We start from the raw sequence: 19513 nt of genomic DNA on the forward strand, positions 1-19513 counted from the left end.
CCAATCAGCGTGTTTACCAGTTTGTTCCCGGTCAACAAAGAGATTTGCTCCGAGGCCTTGATGACTTTAATCAAGCACAACACGGTCCATCTCGGGCCAAAAGAGGACAACACTTGTGCTGAGATGAGTAAGAGCTCATCAGAAAAATATGAAAAATGCTGCACTAGGTGGATGGAGCATGAACATATCACTCTCAGTGCATTCGCCGGTACAGCAATCATGGCTGCCACACTAGCGGAACATTCACAGGTACATCAGGCCGAATTTGTTCCTCTTGCCTCCCGGTCCCAGTGTGCACTGCAGGGGGGGGAAACCAATCCAATCTCCAAGGTGCGATAGAGGTTGGGACCCAGGGACGGCTGATAGCTAACACGAGGAGGAAGATTAGTCGACTTTTTTTGTTCTCCTCATCCACCCGTCCGTCACGGAGGGAGCAGACTGACACGATCAACTGGATCCTGGAAAGCTGGCGCCGAATCAGACAGGAGCAGGAAAAGGGCTGGAAATCCGTGTTTCCACACGTTGATCGCCGAGGAGAGAAAAGAGACCGATGATTGGATCGATTCGAGGAATCACAGGATGAACCTTTGCCATCAAGTGATCCTTCGGAAACCTGAGACACCCGAGCAGTAATGGACCATCAATCAGTTCCTCTTGTGCGATCACGCTGTGGTGAAATATTCATACTCAGCGGCCCCATTTTTTTTTTTTACCTCAACATCGTCATAAATCAACTTCAACAAGAATTAAAATGTGTTAGGGACAGAAAATAAAAGCTAAAAGCCCATAAAAACATGAGAAACTTTCTGGGAAGATAAAAGGTCTCGGAACAGAAAAAAAAAAAGACGCCAGCGTTAATCATCGGACCCTTCGCTGTTTTCAAGCCAAGTTTACAGTACATCGATAAAAACACTGCTGCAGTGATTAATGCTTTGTACCGTGCTGCAGACTGATGATCAGCTCCAGTGAGAGACTCAACCGTCATAATTCACACTCGAGGTTTACTGAAAACAGACGACGAATTGTAAATCCATCGAGTCCCCAACTGGAATTTGAAAGACAAACACGCACTGATTGCTGCAGCGTGGACGCTAAATGATGTTCACCGGAGGACGAGGTTGATATCAGATTAGATTTTTTTTTTTGGTTGTAGGAAGCTGTGGACAGATTCTGGCTTACAGCGGAGTCCTGGACGATCCCCACGACAAAATGTGTAATACATCCGCCTGTCCACTAGAGGGTACCATGTCGGGGTCACATTTCGCCTCGCCTTGGCGTAAAAAGTACACACGTGTTTTATAGGCACCAAAAACCACCTGGTTAGTTTCAGAAAAACATAAAGTTTTGGGTTTAAAGAAAGTACGCTAAGCAACGCTACATACGTACACAAGTTACTTAACGTAAGCGACGCAAGTTAAAAAATGTTACACGATGTATAATTATGGTACCTAAAAGAAATCCACGTTGGACTCAAGGATTTGTTTGTTCCATCCTACCATCCCGCGCCTCGTCCCTACATCACTCTTTGTACACTTCGTCACATGACCTCTTTCTTTGACCGTTGTCATGCATGCGTGTACTTTTCACGCACAGGCGATGCAAAACGTGACACTGACACGGTATCCTGTGGTAACCCCTGTAAATTGTAGTCTTTAGTAAAGCTGCAACGGACGATTACCTCTAATTACCGACTGTCCATCAAAGAATCTTGGAGCACAAGTTGGTGTCATGAAATGTCTGACAAACAGACCAAAAATATTGAGAATATATCGAGAGGAGCAATGCATTCTCACGTGAAAATATCACGAATGAAAAGAGTTGCAGGTTGATTTTCTTTAGACTCATTGCTGTAGTCTGTTTAAGGAGCTGGGGTTCATCCGGCTTCTTCAAAATAATGCCAAAGTTTTCTTTTTGAGGAGTGAGTTATTCAGGATCATCTTCAGACTTCACTGTGAGCAGATTTCAAACAAATCCATTCTTAAAATTTGCTAGTTAAGGTTTAAGAGAAAAACAAAATAGATATAGCCTCCAACAAATAATAATTATAAAGTAGGAATAACATACAAATAATCGAGTTAACTTAAGTGGTTGGAAAAACAAACACCATTAACAAACAAAGACATTTATATAACAAAAATGGTTCTTGTTCAGTGTGTGGTCTTATATCATGTGTGGATTGAGTTAATATGACTGAGTTGAAAAAAAATTGCCCCTTGATGCTTGGTCAGGTCAAAATAACAAGGGATGTACAATTTATTTTGTTTTGTGAAACAAATGTTATCAATAAAGATAACTTGGCCAGTCTTATTAAATAACTGTGCTTGAGTGATATTGAGTGAAACATAAATGTTTACCTATATTTCAGCAGCTGCTGGCTGGTGGAGTCTTCGGTCCAGGTTTGAATTTGGAGGCTGAATCTCACAGCCACAAACTCCTGTTCATAACTTTTACTGCTCTATAATTTGTCTTCTGCTGTTTAATCGACCTTATTCTATTGTAACTTAGTTTTATTTTACAGGTTATATATTGTATTTATGTGTTTTTTTTCTTTTATATAGCTTTGTGTTTCTCTTATGTTTTATCGGTTTTTATGCCTCATGTAAAGCTATAACGATAAACCTGCCTCAGGCCGAAGCTACAACTTACCGGCAGTAGCTGCAGGGTAAAGCAGCTACAGGGTCTGAGGCTGTAGGCTTTGTTTGGGGATGTAGGTAACTGTCACATGCTGTGGGCAAAGACAGAGGCGACAAATACAAAATAGCAAAATAAATCATATTATTAAAGTATTCATCTGGGTTGTTTTTTTTAAATTTGACTTACCTCAACCAAACAGGAACTACAACCTGTAAGATTACGTTTAGTGATGATCTTGGACTGAAAAGGGCATCACTTCATCATTTTATCCTATCAGACATTTGCGTGAGGTTTGGGCATAATTAGCAAATGGAAACTTGAGTTATGGCCACAAATGTATTTTGTGAGGTCGTGGTGGCCTTGGACCACCAAATTGTTCTAAGGTTACATCAAGTCCAAGTGAACGTTTCTGCCAAATTTGAGGAAATCCCCTCAAGGTGTCCCTGAGATATTGCACTCACAATAATGGGAAAGATATGAGGTCACAGTGACCTAAAATCACTAAAATCGTATCAGTTCTTCGTTAAGTCCAGGTAAATGTTTGTACCAAATTCTAAGAGAGTCCCTTACGGTGTTCCTGAGATATTGCTCGCAATAATGGGACAGACGGGAGGTCACATTGACCTTTGATCACCAAAATCTCTTCAAATCATCATAGAGTCCAAGTGGATGTTTGTGCCAAATTTGCCGAAAGTTTCTCATGGTGTTCCGGAGATAAGGCGTTTATAATAATTGGACATAAAGGATATCACAGTGACCTATAATGACCAAAACCTTGTCAGTTCTACCTTAAATCCAAGTGAATGTTTGTGCCAAATTTGAAGAGCGAGCCTCAACGCATTTCTGAGAGATCGTACTTCCAATGAATGGGACGGATGTGGGATCACTTTGACTTTTGACCACCAAAATCAGTTCATCTTTGGTTCCGAGTAAACGTTTGTGCCAAATTTGAAGAAATCTCCTCAAGCTGTTACGGAGAGATCGTGTTCACAATAATGGGACAACCTAAGGTCACTTTAACTTTGACTTTTGACCTGCAAAATCAAATCCGTTCATCATAGGGACCAAGTGAACATTTGTGCCAAATTTGAAGAATTTCCCTCGAGGCAAAGCTTTGCACTCGCGAGCCTGGGATGGAACTTGAAAACATAATTTCTCCAACTATGGCTCTCGCCGTGTTCACCATGTTAACACCAACGTCTTCATTTAACACTACGTGTACACGGGCTATTTAATGATTTTTGTGCTGTTGCATTGTGGAATATATCTTAGCAACCTGCAGAGGTTTCAGTAGTGAAGCCACCAGAAATGCTTTAAATGCAGGATTTTAAACAAGACAACAACCTGCTTAATAAAAAACCTGCCAAACGGCTTTGTCGATAATTATCGCCGTGTTCCTGGGATTCGTCTGTAATCGCCAGCAGCTCGTACTGACAAGATAATCGATAGCCACTTACACATGTACCTATTCATTCATGACCGAATACAGGCGTCCTGGAGCACACATCCTCCAGACATGCCTCCTTTTATCCCTGATCAATGAGTTCATATTAGACCAGACGAGACCCAGTCAATTGAATGAATGTGGCCGTCTACCATGCGAGTCTTCCTCCCAGCGAAATGAAGGTGATTCTCGCTGAGAGATTACTCACCGCGGCGTCAGCAGGTTAAGACGGTCACCTTGGTGAACGATTTATTTAATTTTTTAAAAATCTACTCTTTCCAGAAATAAGCACAAGAGACGGAGACAGCTCTGGTGTCGCCGTTTTCTGAAAGGTAACTGGATAAAAATGGTTACCTGGTTTTGCTGAATGGACAACGTTATAACGTGTACACGTGTGAAATAGGCAGAGAGAAATCAACGACGACGGGGAGTGAAGGAGGAGGAAGAGGAGGGAGATGAGGGCAGATTGACCGCGACCTCGAGTTTTGAAGTGATGTCTTCAATAATGGCGATGTCACTTTGAATTTGACAAAGCAGGCCGTGGAAGGGGTTGTGACAGGCACTTGTCACACACACGTGTGCACACACACACACACGCGCACACACACACACACGCACACACACCGGGGATGAGTGCTCAGGCTTTGTTCCTTGGAGAAGACACAGCAGCCACATGTTCACACTCATTAACTGAACAAGTCCACACTCCAAGCGTGAGCAGCGTTTGCCGCAACAGTGAGCAGCAGCTTCACCTTTTCCAAACACGCTGAGAGGTGTAGGCGTCGTGGAGTGGCCGGGTCTGAGAGCGAACCAGTTCAGAGCACTTCAGACAGCCGAGACGGTGTTTTGTTTCATGAAAGGCCACGAAGCACTGAATCATCAACTGAACAGTGAATGTAATACAACCCTGAAAATGGATGGATGGATGGACAGATGGATACATGGATCGATGGGTGGATAGATAAATATATAGATAGAAGGTCATAAGAACAAAGAGGGATGTTGTTGGGAGGCAAAGCAGAGTGTCACACCGACAAGGGATGGGTCACGATTTTCGAATGTTTGGAAAAAGTAATTAAAATATATAAAAATCGATTTCTATACGCGAGCGTCATTGTAATGCATTACTCTGGTCAGAAGAGTGGTGGCAGTAATGCCAGCTGTTGACGTAACTTCCATGTCAAAAAAAGATAAGGTCAATGGCGGAAGAGCCCTCGACTGCAATACCACCGAGTGCCACTGGAGGTTGGCTCCAAAATGAGCTGAGTTTGATGTTGGTGCAGCGCAAACAACAACCCTCAACTCAAAGACAATAGTTGATTCAGAGCGATTTCTGAAAAAGTATTTTTTTTTCTTGAAATGCCCGACACGGAATCCTCCAGTGGACTGACAGGTGTATCACACACTTTTTTTTTTAACTGAGCTATAGATAGATGGGTGTGTGTGTCTGTGTATCTCTGCAAGACAGTAGTAATGATTAATGAGACATGAGTCTAACAAAGCAGCCTTTTCTCTGTTCTGGGCTTCAGAGTGAGCGCCTTGTAAAAGAAACAGGGAGAATGTCAAGTGGCCTTGGTTGCAACATCAAAGTTACATAAAGGGCAACATCTCAGCGCGGCTTTAAAAGAGTTGCACCCCGGCTCAGCTGTCAATTCTCAAGGTCCTCAATGCTCACTCACACAGAAAATATACAGAGGAAGGGCGTCGGTGAACATGCAGCACTAAACGCGAGAGATTTTCACTGGAAGTGGTGCATAGAAAAGGGAATGCTTTCCCATACGATCCCTGAAGGTGTGATTCCAGTGAAAAGCAACAGCATGCGGAGGTCTCCCTTGATCAGTGCTGAGTATTAATGCAACATCGGCATTGTTAAGCAGCGGGTTTGAGCCGACAGTCATCAAGAAAACCTTTCACGTCTTTATTATTCATGAGCAGTTCATCGCTGCCCCTGATTTGTCGTATAGAAATAAACTGTGTGGTACGACGCCGAGATCTCCGAGTGTTGCTTCAACACGGTTAAATAATGCAGACGTAAATCTGAATGATGAGGACACTGTAGAGCAGCGGTCTCCAACCTTTTCTCCCCCGAGAGCTACTTTGATAAAAAAAAAAAGTGCCCGAGTTTATGTTTAGTAACATTTATTGACATTGCTGAGCTCCACCCAAAGCAGCTGAATCGGCTTCTTTCACGTGAACAATAACAAACTGATACTCAACACACACATTTTGTATCAGAACAGTTTAAATTTAGCAACGTGCTGGGGATTTTCTGTATCTATATCAACACATAGGTTCCCTAAATGACTTCTGCAGTGCGCGCAACTCTTGAGTGTTTATGAAAAGTGTAAAATATAATCTAATATAAGATACAAAATAAAATTCCCCTTCGATTGGGACCCGCTGCCCCTGCTGAAAGAAACACTTGTCTAAGTCAAAACCCAGCATGTGGCTGCACCCTGTGTGAAACTGTAGGGCTTTTGATTTGAAATATTGCATTTGTGTTATTTTTCCTTAATATCTGAGCAGCTGTTTGTTTCCAGCTCAGTGTGAGAGTCTCTGCTGTGTTTCTGTCCTCTGATCTCTGTGTGTCTCTCAGGGTGGAGGTCCACCTCCGCTGCGCTGGGAAACCTTCAGCGATCTGCCAGGGCTGTTTAAATTTTTTTTTTTAAAAAGACATTAAAAACTAATAACGAATGACACGCAATTCAAATCATTCGTACTCCCGCGCAACACTTGTGTGGCGACGTCACAGCAATGTCTTTATTCTACTTTGCCGTCAACATCAAACGGTCTGCTGCGCATATGGATTGGACGTTTTAAATTCGAACAGTTCCTTACATTTCGAATGTTAATTTGGTTCCATCAAAGTTTCAAATTTCCTCGAATTCGGAATTTGGCCGCTGGTCATCATGCCAGTTCGGAGCGAGTTTGGAGCAGGACGGGATTATTTTCAGATAAACGGCCAGAACACTAATCTGGAAGAGTGAATTTAGCGAATGACATGCAGAAAACTTTTTTAATGGCTTAGAATTTCCTGAGAAAAGTTGAGCGGGAGTCTACGGAACCGGAGGCTTTTTGGAGCCACCCTCTACTGGCACTCGGTGGTATTGCAGCTTCAGGCACTTCTGCATCGGCCTCAATTTTTCAGACCCGGGAGCTACGAACACTTTTATACGCGGTCTGTGCTGAAAACAAAACAACCCTACTTCCTTCATGACATCCAACACGAACATGATGGAAACTCTGACATATGCTGTGAGACTTTCGGCTCCTTTTGAGTTGAAAAGAATTTAATATTAACGACACAAGACCGGGAACCTCACTGATCAAAGAGGTGTTGATGAAATCTCGTCGACTCTCTCTCTCTCTCTCTCCCTTCTCTGCAAACTGAGCTCACTTCAGCCTCGGTGGAAATCTAATTTCCTTTTGGGAGAAATCAAGGCTCCATGACGTTGTATTTTACAAGGAGACGCTTCGGTCACTTGATGTAATTGAGAGGGCATGTGCAGCGAGCTCGCTCCCCCCCCCTCTCCCCCCCTCCCTCTCCTCCCCCCCCCCCCCCCACCTCTATTACTGGCTTCCACTTCAGACCTTTTTGCTTTACAGCGTTTCATCTTCAAAAAGTTATTGAGTCCTAAAACACACCTGCTCCCACGGTGCACTGGCCTCGCTTCGCTACTAAACGCTAAGTGCTCCGGCTTGTCTTTAAGACCGCACGCTTCGTGGTAACTGTTGCTCCATTATGGCTCCCTGTAAAATTTTAGAAGGCTTAATGTTTATTTCTGTCGGGATGATGCCACAGAACAACCCGGAAAACGGTTCAGATTTAAAAGCATGCGAGTTTTAGAGTCACGTATTGTAAACATTTTAACAAGAGGAGGAAAAAAAAAAAAGTGACCTCTATTAATGTTAGAAGTCCGGTTCACACACCCTGAGAGATGTTACGGTGCGGTTTATCCTTTTTATGAAAAGAAAATGTTTTCATCTTGGTGATAAAATGAAACATTTAAAGAGTTTCCGAAACCCTGTTAACTCTCGTGGATTTAAACGGAAAATTCATAGTATTAAAACCACAGAAAGTTTATCTGCACCGATAAAAGTAAAAGATTTAAAGCCAAACTTCAGAAAAAGAGCTCGTTGGATCCTCTTGAAGCAGAATTAGTTTAAGAACAGACAACTTAACCGCTGAGTGGTGATACTTCAGTTGTATTCAGTTGTAGTGGGTCCATCTGATTGGGAACCTCGGGACAGTAAGACCCGCCCACTACAGCGAAACCTGGCTGCACCACAGGCCTGTCAATCTAACAGACACGCCCCCAGATAATGCCGCTTTTCGAGGCCTGATATCTAAATAACGATACAATTATGTTAAGATTGGTAAGAAAACTAATGCGGAAGTAATTTGGAGAACGAGTCTAAATTGACTAATGTACAAAATATATTTGAATGGGAGTCAATGGAGCCGGAGGCTTTTTTTGGAGCCAACCTCCAGCGGCTCTCGGTGGTATTGCAGTTGAAGGCACTTTCACATTGGCCTCATTTTCATATACAGTATGTGTTTACAGTAGTTATGTCGTAAGAACACCATTGCTTCGGCAATGGTAACGTAGACAACGTTCAGAAGCCACAGACGCTAACAAATCAGCAAGAGGCAGAATGACAGGAAAAGAAGATGAACTTAAAATACCTAAATTACCTTACAATTCAACAAAAAAAAAAATCAACTTCGATGACCTCCAACTTTCTCAAAATGTCCGCAAACCCGTCACAACTCGTGAACTCGGGAGCTTTCTAAAAAATTCCAAGGCTCTTAATGTCGTCGAACCTGTTCTCTCCAGCACCATAAAAAGAAGTGCATCTAAAACACCAACACATTCCTCCTGAACAACACATCAATCATTTCAGTGTGTTTCATCTTAAGGACCAGATCCCTCCTCCTCCTCCCCCTTCTTCTTCTTCTTCTTCTTCTTCTTCTTCTCTCGGACACATTTTTGGCCCCGAACTCATGGAGTCGAGGGCCTAATGGGGGGAAATGTTGTTTCTGGAGGAAGTCCAACGAGGCCAGCGCCGAGCGGCTTGATGAACAGCGCTGTCGGAGCAGCGGCGTTAATGTGCAGGCCTCGGAGAATTATGATGAGATTAGCTTAGCGCCCAGTGGTACGCGGTAATGCCGGCCGGTATTTGTTTATGTCACTTTGGATTTTAATGAGTGGGGAATAAGTTAGTGAACGACTCTGTGGTGCGACTGGACGTCAATAAAACAACGTTCCGAGCCCGAGAAGTTATTGTCGAAGGTTACGGTCATTTAGTCCTGTGACTCATCTGCGAACGGGCGTGTGGAGGGAATTAAAGGCTCGGCAGAACAAGATATTCCTCCTGTGGTTCAGCTCAAATGGAGACATCGGTGTGGAGGCAGCGGAGACGGCGGAGCGGCCGCGTCGAGGCTTCGGTTACCTGGCGGCGCGTATTAATCCTCAGAAGTGGAGTGGTGAAGTGTGCTCGGGGGGGGTAAAGCTTACTTTTAAGGAATCTGGACGGAGCGAGCAAACAGGGGAAGTTAATGGGTTTATTAAATGAAAATAAAACTTCCTTTGAGAGAGGCAAGAGAATTAAATCAAAGAAAAGCAGGAAGATATAGTTTTAAAACCACTTGCTGCAGCGACATGCAACCCCCACCTGCATTCTTGTTGTGTTTGTGCTGCACTGTCAGTAATACAGTAAACCTCCCACCCCCCTCATCTTACCTCTGCCTGTGCAGATGCCGGATAAATAAGCAGGCGGTTTCCTGCCAGCGTGTGAAATGCTTCTTATCTGTCTCTGCCATTACAGAGTGGGTTCTATTATAAAGCTTTGCATTATTCAGCGAGCCTGCAGAGAGATGGATCATTATGGATTTCAGACCCTTTTTTTTTTTTTTTTTTTTTTTTGTCTTTTCCCCCACAGCGCAGCCCCCGGAGTTCGGCTCGGCCCTGCCGGCTGATGTATCTGACCTCGTGCTCTTTGAACCGTTCCTCCTTCCAACGGTTCAAAAACTCAGAAAACCAAAACATGAACAAAGAACTCGCCAAAGAAAACCAGCTGCAAAACATCCGAGTCCCACCAGAACACAAACTGCTTTCAGGCACACAGACACCAAGTCGACCTCAACAATTCGCATGCGAGCCGGCCACAGATTTTGGAGAGCCCTTTGTTTCCAAACCCCAACCGTGTTTTTTGTTTTTCCCTTAACCTCAACCACATGTTGTAGCCACAAGTTTCATTTTCCTGTAAATCACAAGGCTCTAAACATGCAGTAGGTTTCATTTTCATCCACTACAGGAAAACATATAAGTCACGGTTAGACAGCGCAAAGCGTGTCTATTTCACGTTTTGCTGTAGTAGACCGACATTTCTATTTCACATTTTGCTGTAGTGGACCAGCGTGTCTATTTCACGTTTTTCTGTCGTGGACCAACGTGTTTATTTCACGTTTTGCTGTAGTGTACTAGTGTGTCTATTTCACGTTTTGCTGTAGTGGACCAGCGTGTCTATCTCACGTTTTTCTGTCGTGGACCGACGTGTTTAGTTCACGTTTTGCTGTAGTGGACCGGCACACAGAAATGATGTCGACCTCGAACAATATGCCTGCAAACATGCCGCCAAATTTGGAGAGTTCGGTGAAATTTGATTGACGTCTCATTAATGTAATTTTTTGCCGCAGAGTAGGCGGCAGGCACGCGGCGGGAAACATGGCTGAACATATGGCGTTGTAGCACTTCTTTATCGCGTGGGGGTGGGAGATAAATATTGAGTAGATGTACAGCATGTGGCGGCGCTCATCCGTTTTCGTAACCTCAGCGTCGCAGAATGTTTTCTCATCAACATCAGAGCATTTCAAACTCGTTAACGGTGCATGTGCTGAGATCAGGAGAATTTGTGAAACGCCTGTCTCGCGGCCCAACAATTTAGACTCTGCCGTTAACCATTTGTTCTATCGGCCGCCTCCCGCCTTCGAGCCCGACACCTCGGCGATTACAACGCGCCGGATTGATGATTAAACAAATTAAAGCGGACTGCTGTGTCAATTTTCATCCCACCCGAGCCACCGACCGCCGCGACGTCACGTGCGAGTCGAAAACCGCCTCTTGAAATGCAACAGAAGTAAATGAATGGGGTTTGGTTAAAAAAAAAAAAAAAAAAACATTTCTTTCTGGTGTGATGCCACATTTTTAAGCAGCGCTCTGGTGGAGAGGACGTTTGTCTCAGAGCAGCAAACCCGAGACTTCTCTTTAGTTATTAAGACAGTTGCCGATGACTCTTCATACGACCTGCTGTTAACGACAGAGGTGGGAGAGGTCGGTGTCCTGGGCGCTCGCTGGTGGAGGCTGATTGTAAGTCACAAAAGGGCTATTTAAGCAATAAATGCACTATATTTACTCGTATAAGAGTTTAAAACCATCGCAATTATCTAAAAGTAGAGCTGGTTTTATTGTCCATCTTTAATAAAAAAAAAAAAAAACGAGGATTAGTCTCAAACTATGAATACTTCTTGGAGTTTTCACACCTGATCTCAAGACTTCTCTCGTCTCTTTTGGTCTAAAAGTTATCGTATTAATTGTCTACGTTTCTCACTCAAATCGTTTTAATGTTTCACCGTTTTTTTTGTTGGTTTGGAGAAGTCAAAAGATAACGCCGGTTTCCAGGACTGATTTCTTTCATCTACGTAATATAAATATCAAATCAGGAACTTCCTTCCTCAGCGTGATGCAGAAATTATAATCCAAACATTTGTTGTTTCTTCCAGGTTGGATTATTGTAATTCTCTGTTGTCAGGATGTAAAAAATGACTCTCTTAAAAAACTGCAGCAGTAAAAGTCCTGACAGGATTAAAGAAGAGATTCAAGATTTTAATTTTAGCTTCTCTTTCTTCCTTTACGATCAAAAATAGGATATAAAATTCTGCTGCTGATTTACAAAGCTCTTCATAACCGAGTCCATCTGATCTCAGAGATCTTGTAGAACCAGATCATCCCAATAGAACGGTTCTCTGAGGATGACACTTTCTCTACTTTTAAGATTTGACTTAAAACTTTCCTATTTGACAAAGTTTTTAGAGTTTATAGTGGGAACTGGCTCAGGTGACCTTGAATTGTCCTACAGTGATGCAGTGATGCTGTGATCGGGTCGAGGCTGTAGGGGGATCTCACATGTTACACTGAGGTCCTTTCTATGTATTTACATGGAACCATTCCATCTCATTTACTTCATGCTTTATCTCTCACATAGTTATTGTGTTTATTGTTTGTTGTTTCCCTCGCTCATGTAGTTTCTTTTGCAGATACTCCAGGAGCTGCACGTCTCTGCAACCCGGTATCACGGCAAAGCGTGAAAAAGACAGGCCGGTCAACAACTGGAAAAAAAAAAAAAAAAAAAGTGAAATAGCCACGCTTTGGGCAGCCCAGGCGTGAAAGTTACACGTTTTGAAAAGCGTGAAACTTACACGCACGTAAATGTCATGTGACGTGGGATCATGTGATCAAGGTCGGAGGCAATAAAAGACATTTTTCATCAGTCACTGTCACTGACTGTCATGTGGGATGATGAGGTTCGAATGCAGGAGGTTTTTGTTGAGTTGTTTTTTGTTTTCTAACCTCAACCATGTTTTTGTTGAGCGTTAAGGGTGCCTATTTCACGTTTTTCCGTAGTGGGCGGGCGTGTCTATTTCACGTTTTCCGTAGTGGACGGGCGTGTTTATTTCATGTTTTTCCGTAGTGGACGGTCGTGTCTATTTCACGTTTCTCCGCAGTGGGCAGGTGTGTCGATTTCACGTTTTTCCGTAGTGGACGGGCGTGTCTATTTCACGTTTTCCGTAGTGGGCGGGTGTGTCTATTTCACGTTTTTCCGTAGTGGACGGGCGTGTTTATTTCACGTTTTTCCGTAGTGGACGGTCATGTCTATTTCACGTTTCTCCGTAGTGGGCGGGTGTGTCGATTTCACGTTTTTCCGTAGTGGACGGGCGTGTCTATTTCACATTTTATCGTAGTGCACCGACAGGTGTATCTCACGTCACGATAAAAAAAACTTGTGCGGCAGAAATAAGTATTCCCTTTCATTGTTCTTACAGCCTGCAGTTTATCTGCTGCTTCAGGGGAAACCTCGGTCCTGTAGGACGATCCATTCTGACAGTCTTCACTGTCGCTGCTGATTGGTTTTCCCAACTCTATCTGTGCCAGAGCGCGCAGCGCTCTTCCCTTCCCGCGCTCTGCATCTTATTTATTACTTTGGGAGCCACGGGGGCAATTACATAACGCTCGGTTTAATTATTTGGGAACATTTTACTTTCCTTTTAGCGCCTCCACTCTGCTGGTGGTGGGATTTCACAGAACTGCCATCAGACGTCTCTGTCACGGAGCCGCAGAGCGGACGCTGCTTCTTTCTGAAGGCGTCACACACACACACACACACACACACACACACACACACACACACACACACACACACTTTTACAACGTGTTGGTGGAAATGTGAGCAGCCTGTTGTACTGTAACCAAACTGACAAACACACGCTGGAGCCTAAACCACAGGGTTTTCTTTTGGGCATGAGGAGGTGCGGTTTTACAGTGAAGGTGCGTGAGCCAAAGAGAGAGGATGAGAGAAAGTGAGAGGTTGTGGTGGGGACTCTGACCGTGGGACAGACTCCTCTGGAGGATGGGGAGCGGCTTTCATTTAAGGTGGACTGAAAGTTTCACAACGTAGACATCCGTAATATAACAGAAGACATCGTGTTAAAGCAGCGAGACCCACCAGAGGACTGAACTGAGCAAGACTGTGTTTAAATGCTCGTGTAGTCAACTTTTAATTTGTAATTTGAGGAAACGTTTTATTTCTCATTTTCAAATTTACAAAATGTTTCTTATCTTTCTCAATCTTCATCTTTGAATTTTAAGACACTTCATTTATGCTTTTTTTACACTTCTACTCGTTTAAAGAGGAATATTGTACTTTTTACTTAAATATTTTATCAAACACAATTAGTTGTTATTTTTCATAAAAGTTTGATCACTTTCTAAAATAATGTGCCTTGTTCATAGAAAGATCCCCCCCGTTGTCAAATTATTTTTTATAAAAAGTGAAATCCTTCTTTTTTTCTTCAGATACATTTTTTCTAGTTCAGTTAATTTAAATTAAAATGCCTGATTTATGAATAAAGGACTGTAAAATAAGATTTTTAGGCCTGAATTTAAGGCAGAAATTTCTTCAACCAGAGTTTACGACGCAGTTCAATTCAGCTCCACCTTTAAAAGCCACAACAGAGATTCAACTCTGATTTATGCATCTTTGAATTTGAGATCTGAATTCGTCTTTCAATTTACTTAGATGCAATTGTACATAAATCTGTGCGTCTTCAAATTACGTGGATTAAGAGCAGCGTTTGATTCATGTGAACTGCTCTTCATCGTGTCTGACTCTTCATCCTCACAGTCCCTTTGCTATAGTGCAAACTCTTCTCTGTGTGTAACTGTAAAAGCTGCCCGCGGGGAAGCACTGAGTACGACCTTAAATAAGGGGCTGGACTGTGGAGGTAGAGCAGAAGCCGCTGCCTCCCCTCGGTGATGCGGTGAGTCTGCGCTGCGCTATGTCCGCTATATAAACTTGCACACAGCGGCAAGAGGCTCACAGCTTCAGTGGACAGCTCCGTGGTGCTGAAACCTCTGAAACACCACGCGCACACACACACACACACACACACACGTACACTTTCACACACACTCACACGAGCTGCAACTCACGCCTGGAACCATGGAAGGATTCCCGCGGAAACTTTTTCTACTTTCTTGCCTGCTTCTTGCGGAGAGCTCCTCGCAAGACTTCGGACAGACGCAGTTCATTTGCACGTCGGTGCCCAAGGATATGGACCTGTGCGCGGCCACCATGCAGAACAGCGGGCCGGCGGAGGACCTGAAGACCACCATCATCCAGCTGCGGGAGACCGTGCTGCAGCAGAAGGAGACCATCGTGAACCAAAAGGAGACAATCAGGGAACTAACGTCCAAGCTGACGCGCTGCGAGAGCCAGAGCCTCCCGGCGGCGGGAGGACCCGGCGGGAGGCGGCCCGGGTCGAAGAACACGATGGGGGATGTATCTCGGGGCACCACGGACACGCTGGCGCAGCTGGGACAGACTTTACAGACGCTCAAACAAAGACTGGAGAACCTGGAGGTGAGCAGAGAGGAGGGCGGGAGTTAATGAAATGATCCTCCAAGGGTTCATTAGATTGACGGATTAGACTCACTCGCGGGTTGTTTGGTGCTCTGATCTGGAGCCACATGTGTTTTGTTTAGGCGTCGTGTAAAGTAAACCGGCGTCCTGCATAATGCGCCGCAGCGCGTAAAAACACGCAGGCGGTAAAATAAAGGCGGGTAGCAGGAGGCAGAATATGTTCTAACAACTCAAAAGTGTCCCCCCTCTGTCCCCGTCTCTTAACACTCTTGTCTGTCTTCCCTTCTGTCCGGTGCAGCAGTACAGCCGCGGCAACAACACGGCGCAGGCGAACAGCCTGAAGGACCTGCTGCAGAACAAGATAGACGACATGGAGAAGCAGGTTCTGTCCCGGGTCAACACGTTAGAGGAGAGCAAGCCCGGGTTGAGGAACGACACCGATCAGCGGAACCGAGTGGAGTCCACGCTCACCACTCTGCACCACCGGATCACGGACCTGGAGAAAGGTGCGTTTGGATTTATTATTATTTTTTTTTTTAGGGCGCGCAGGACTTCAAAACTGCTCGGTGCTGCTTTACAAGGAGTTTGCAAACAGATTAGGTTCGATTTAATTGGTTTTTGATCTCAAGGACAGAAAACAAACCAAAAAAAAAACCCACCCAAAAAAAAAACCTTCTCACGGTGCCGCAACCGTCACGTTGCGCGTAGAAATCATGAGGGAGGAGAGGAGAGCTGCATTGCTTTGCATATCTCAAGACCTGTTTGCACTTTTGCATCGCTGACTTGATGCCTTTCACTGCCAGAAAACCTGACTGCCTCACTTGTTTATGAGTCATATTTATGCACAGGAGGGGATTTTTGTTTTGTTTTTGTTTTTTTTCTGGCAGAGGTCAGAGGTTAAGAAACGTTGCGCATAAATCAGAAGGTTTGATCAAGATTTCAACACGTGCAAATGCGCGTGCGTAGCTTGTATGGGAGAGGGAGAGGGAGGAGACATCTTTCGCAGGAGACTGATAATTACTGTAAAAAAAATAAATTAAAAAAAAGATGATTAAGGTGCCACAGTGCCAAAATGAAAACAAATAATTTGTATTTTTTTTTTTCAAACTAGCTGTGATTTCCTTTAATTTAAAGAGACTCCTTCTATAAAAATCACGAGTCTTTAACATGGCTTATGAACGCAGGAAGTCTTTTAACCCCTACATAAAGAAGTGAAATGCTTGACAGATCCGGGCCCACTAACCGACGTTCAATCTCGCCCGCAGGTAAAGACGGCCGTCACACGGACCAGTTCCAGCTCACTTTCCCCCTGAGAACCAACTACATGTACGCCAAAGCCAAGAGGAGCCTCCCCGAGATGTACTCCTTCAGCGTGTGCCTGTGGATCAAGTCCAACGCCTCGCCCGGGGTGGGGACGCCCTTCTCCTACGCCGTGCCGGGCCAGTCCAACGAGCTGGTGCTGATCGAGTGGGGCAACAACCCCATGGAGATCCTCATCAACGACAAGGTAACGACAAAGTTGTCGCGCTCGAATCGCACGTTTCATTGTTGCGCAGGGGGAGCCCTGTTGTGAAGCTGTAACGCTTAAGGATGAGTCAGAGTAACTTCTCTGCACCAGGAATAAAAAAAAAAAAAAAAAAATAGGCGGTAAGGTGAGCGAGAGAAGCAGCAACCTTTTTATAGAGGAGGAAGACGTGCGAGAGGGGGAAGTGATTCAGCCGGATTGGAGGGAAGGTGCGCGTGTGGAGGAAGAGACGAAAAAGGGACTCACGAGACGTCTCCGCTTTCCAGGTCGCCAAGCTGCCGTTCCTCATCAACGACGGGAAGTGGCATCACCTGTGCATCACGTGGACCACCCGGGACGGGATGTGGGAGGCCTTCCAGGACGGAGTGCTGCGGGGCAGCGGGGAGAACCTGGCGCCGTATCACCCCATCAAGCCGGACGGAGTGCTGGTGCTGGGACAAGAGCAGGTGGGTGTCCGCCTTATTACGTCACTCTTTGACAAACAACTCAAATAATCTGACGCTCAAGTTTGGCCAGGGTGGGAATATTTACCGAAAGGAGTGCTGCGGAGACGTTAGGGAGGAGGTCAGAGGGTGCTCCCTTAAAATTTGGCCCGAATTCGGACAGGGAAACAAAACCAAAAGGCTACATTTGCAGGGAAAAATGCGCTTTTGTTGCACACGGCGAGACATTTCCGAGATGTAGAAGCCACAGCGAAGTAAAGTAAAGAGACGTTTTGTTTTTTTTCCCCCCACGTCAGATCCAAACAAGCTTCCAGGACGAAGCTTTATCCGAGCGAAAAGTCTCCTCGGGTGATGCCGCCTACGGCAAAAATCCGTTGTTTGCTTTGCGATCAAATTGAAGAATTCCCCACATGATGAAAGTGTAAAGGCTCCTGTTATGTCGACCTGTAAAACCCTCCGAACAGCCTTCGTTTCCGGTACTGACGGTTTTCCCCTCCTTTCCGCCCCCCCCCCCCCCCCCCCTTCCAGGACACGTTGGGAGGAGGCTTCGACGCCACGCAGGCCTTCGTCGGCGAGCTCGCCAACCTAAACATCTGGAGTAGGAAACTTTCTCCCACCGACATCCAGAACTTGGCCAGCTGCAACGGCAAAGCGCCGGCCGGCAACGTCTTCTCCTGGACAGAGAGCAACATTGAAATATTCGGCGGCGCCACCAAGTGGCACTTCGAGCCGTGCCGTTCGCTCAACTGAGCCGGCGTCCCCGGCGAGGCCTCTCCGTGTGTACTTCTGAGCTTTTTCGTCGTTTTCCTCGTCTTCATTTTTTTTTTTTTTTTTTGACGTTCGTAAAAGAGACTTTTCTGAGTTGTCGGTAAGCTTAAAAAAAAATATAAAGTAAATCTGGGATTTCTATCATTCTTAGGTGTTCACTTGCAAAAACAACACTTTTCACCTCGAGGAAAAAAAATAAATAAAAAAATAAAAAAATCATCTGGGACGCCTCGGTGAGAAAGTATCCGTTCTCGGGTTGTTTTTTTTTTGTGTTTTTTTCTTGGACGTTCTGTTTGAGAGCACACCTAAGCTTTTTTTGTTTTTTTGGCTTGTTTCGTCTTGGACTGGCAGCTGGCGATCTGCGCCTTATGTTTGGACAATTCACAATCCAAGTGAGGAATTACACAACCGCCCCTCCCCCCCTCCCTTCCCTCTCCTCCCCCATTCCTCCCTCCCTCCCTCCCTCCCTCCCTCCGTCCCTCCCTCCGTCCCTCCCTTCCTGCCGGAAAGTGGGAGAGATTACGCTGTACGTCCAATTCCTGTCGTTGTTTGGCGCTGTGACGTGACGTCTGACGCCACAGCTCGCAATGACCCCCCCCCCCACCCCCCCCCCCCCCCACCCCACACGCACACTTGGCCCCGCCCCTCCGGAACTTGCACTGTGACTGATGAAGAGGAGCGCCGGGAGAGGAGGGCACGCACACACACACACACACACACACACACACACACACACACACACACGCGCGAGCGCATGCGCTCTGAAGGACACTGCAAAGTCAAGTCGATTCGTAATCATCGTTCGCTTCAAGTGTTTCTGTGAGAATGTCGTTAACTTGCCAACATTGCTACGAAGCCTGGGTGCCTTGGGCTGGTACAAATATTCAGCACATTCAGTATGTTGTTGTTTTTTTTTTTAAGTTGCAAAATTCAGTGTTTACTGGTTTCTGTTCTTCTTTTTTTTCCCCCCTCCCCTTCTGGGCTGGGTTGAGTTCTTCTCTTGTTCCTTCTGGTAAATGTACTTTGATTACAGTTTGTTATCTGACATGACGTGTTTTTCCGGCAGGTGTTTGTACTACTCTGTATTAGGAATGTTACAGTATCTGTATAGTAACAGCATGAATGACAGAGTGCTGTGGAAAGCATTGTGGAAATCTGCTTTACTATCTTCTCTGGGTCCGGGTTTTTTACTGTATTGTTATATGCTCCAAGCATGGCAAAAACTGAGAGATGAAGAATTTAATTTTTGTAATAAAATTGTGATACTTAACGTCACGGTGTTTTCCTGGCTTTGTGTGGCGAGGCGGAGGAGAAAAGAAAAGAAAAGAAGAAAAAAAAAAAAAAGGGAACCTTTCCCGGACGCGTCGACCGCCTGACGAGCGAGAACATCCAAAGGCAGCGAAGGTCACGGAGTCCGAGCTTGTTGGGTGCCTGCGTGTTCGCGTGCCGTGACTCCTCTTGAAGCGACGGTGTGAGATCGCCCACCTGCTGCTCTGTTGT

General features: G+C 45.1%; 1 protein-coding gene across 1 annotated transcript; it reads left to right on the forward strand.

The window, feature by feature from the left end:
• The first annotated feature begins 14716 nt into the window (after positions 1 to 14716).
• LOC138208989 (neuronal pentraxin-1-like) lies at positions 14717 to 19283 on the forward strand. The gene is made up of 5 exons (XM_069167286.1): positions 14717 to 15277; positions 15576 to 15783; positions 16543 to 16784; positions 17069 to 17248; positions 17774 to 19283. The coding sequence occupies exons 1-5, from the start codon at positions 14858 to 14860 to the stop codon at positions 17993 to 17995; spliced, it is 1272 nt and encodes a 423-aa protein (XP_069023387.1). The 5' UTR covers positions 14717 to 14857; the 3' UTR covers positions 17996 to 19283.
• Positions 19284 to 19513: the final 230 nt, after the last annotated feature.

Source organism: Embiotoca jacksoni, unplaced genomic scaffold, assembly GCF_022577435.1.
Source record: "Embiotoca jacksoni isolate LCO1_2020_lvr unplaced genomic scaffold, fEmbJac1.0.p SCAF_4, whole genome shotgun sequence".
Classification (NCBI taxonomy): domain Eukaryota; kingdom Metazoa; phylum Chordata; class Actinopteri; family Embiotocidae; genus Embiotoca; species Embiotoca jacksoni.

Bases quoted from the DNA above. Each gene is read 5' to 3' on its own strand.
- LOC138208989 (XM_069167286.1), top strand. From the start codon at position 14,858: ATGGAAGGATTCCCGCGGAAACTTTTTCTACTTTCTTGCCTGCTTCTT. The intron at 15,784-16,542 runs GTGCGTTTGGAT...TCTCGCCCGCAG, and splicing joins GATCACGGACCTGGAGAAAG to GTAAAGACGGCCGTCACACG. The intron at 17,249-17,773 runs GTGGGTGTCCGC...CCCCCCTTCCAG, and splicing joins TGGTGCTGGGACAAGAGCAG to GACACGTTGGGAGGAGGCTT.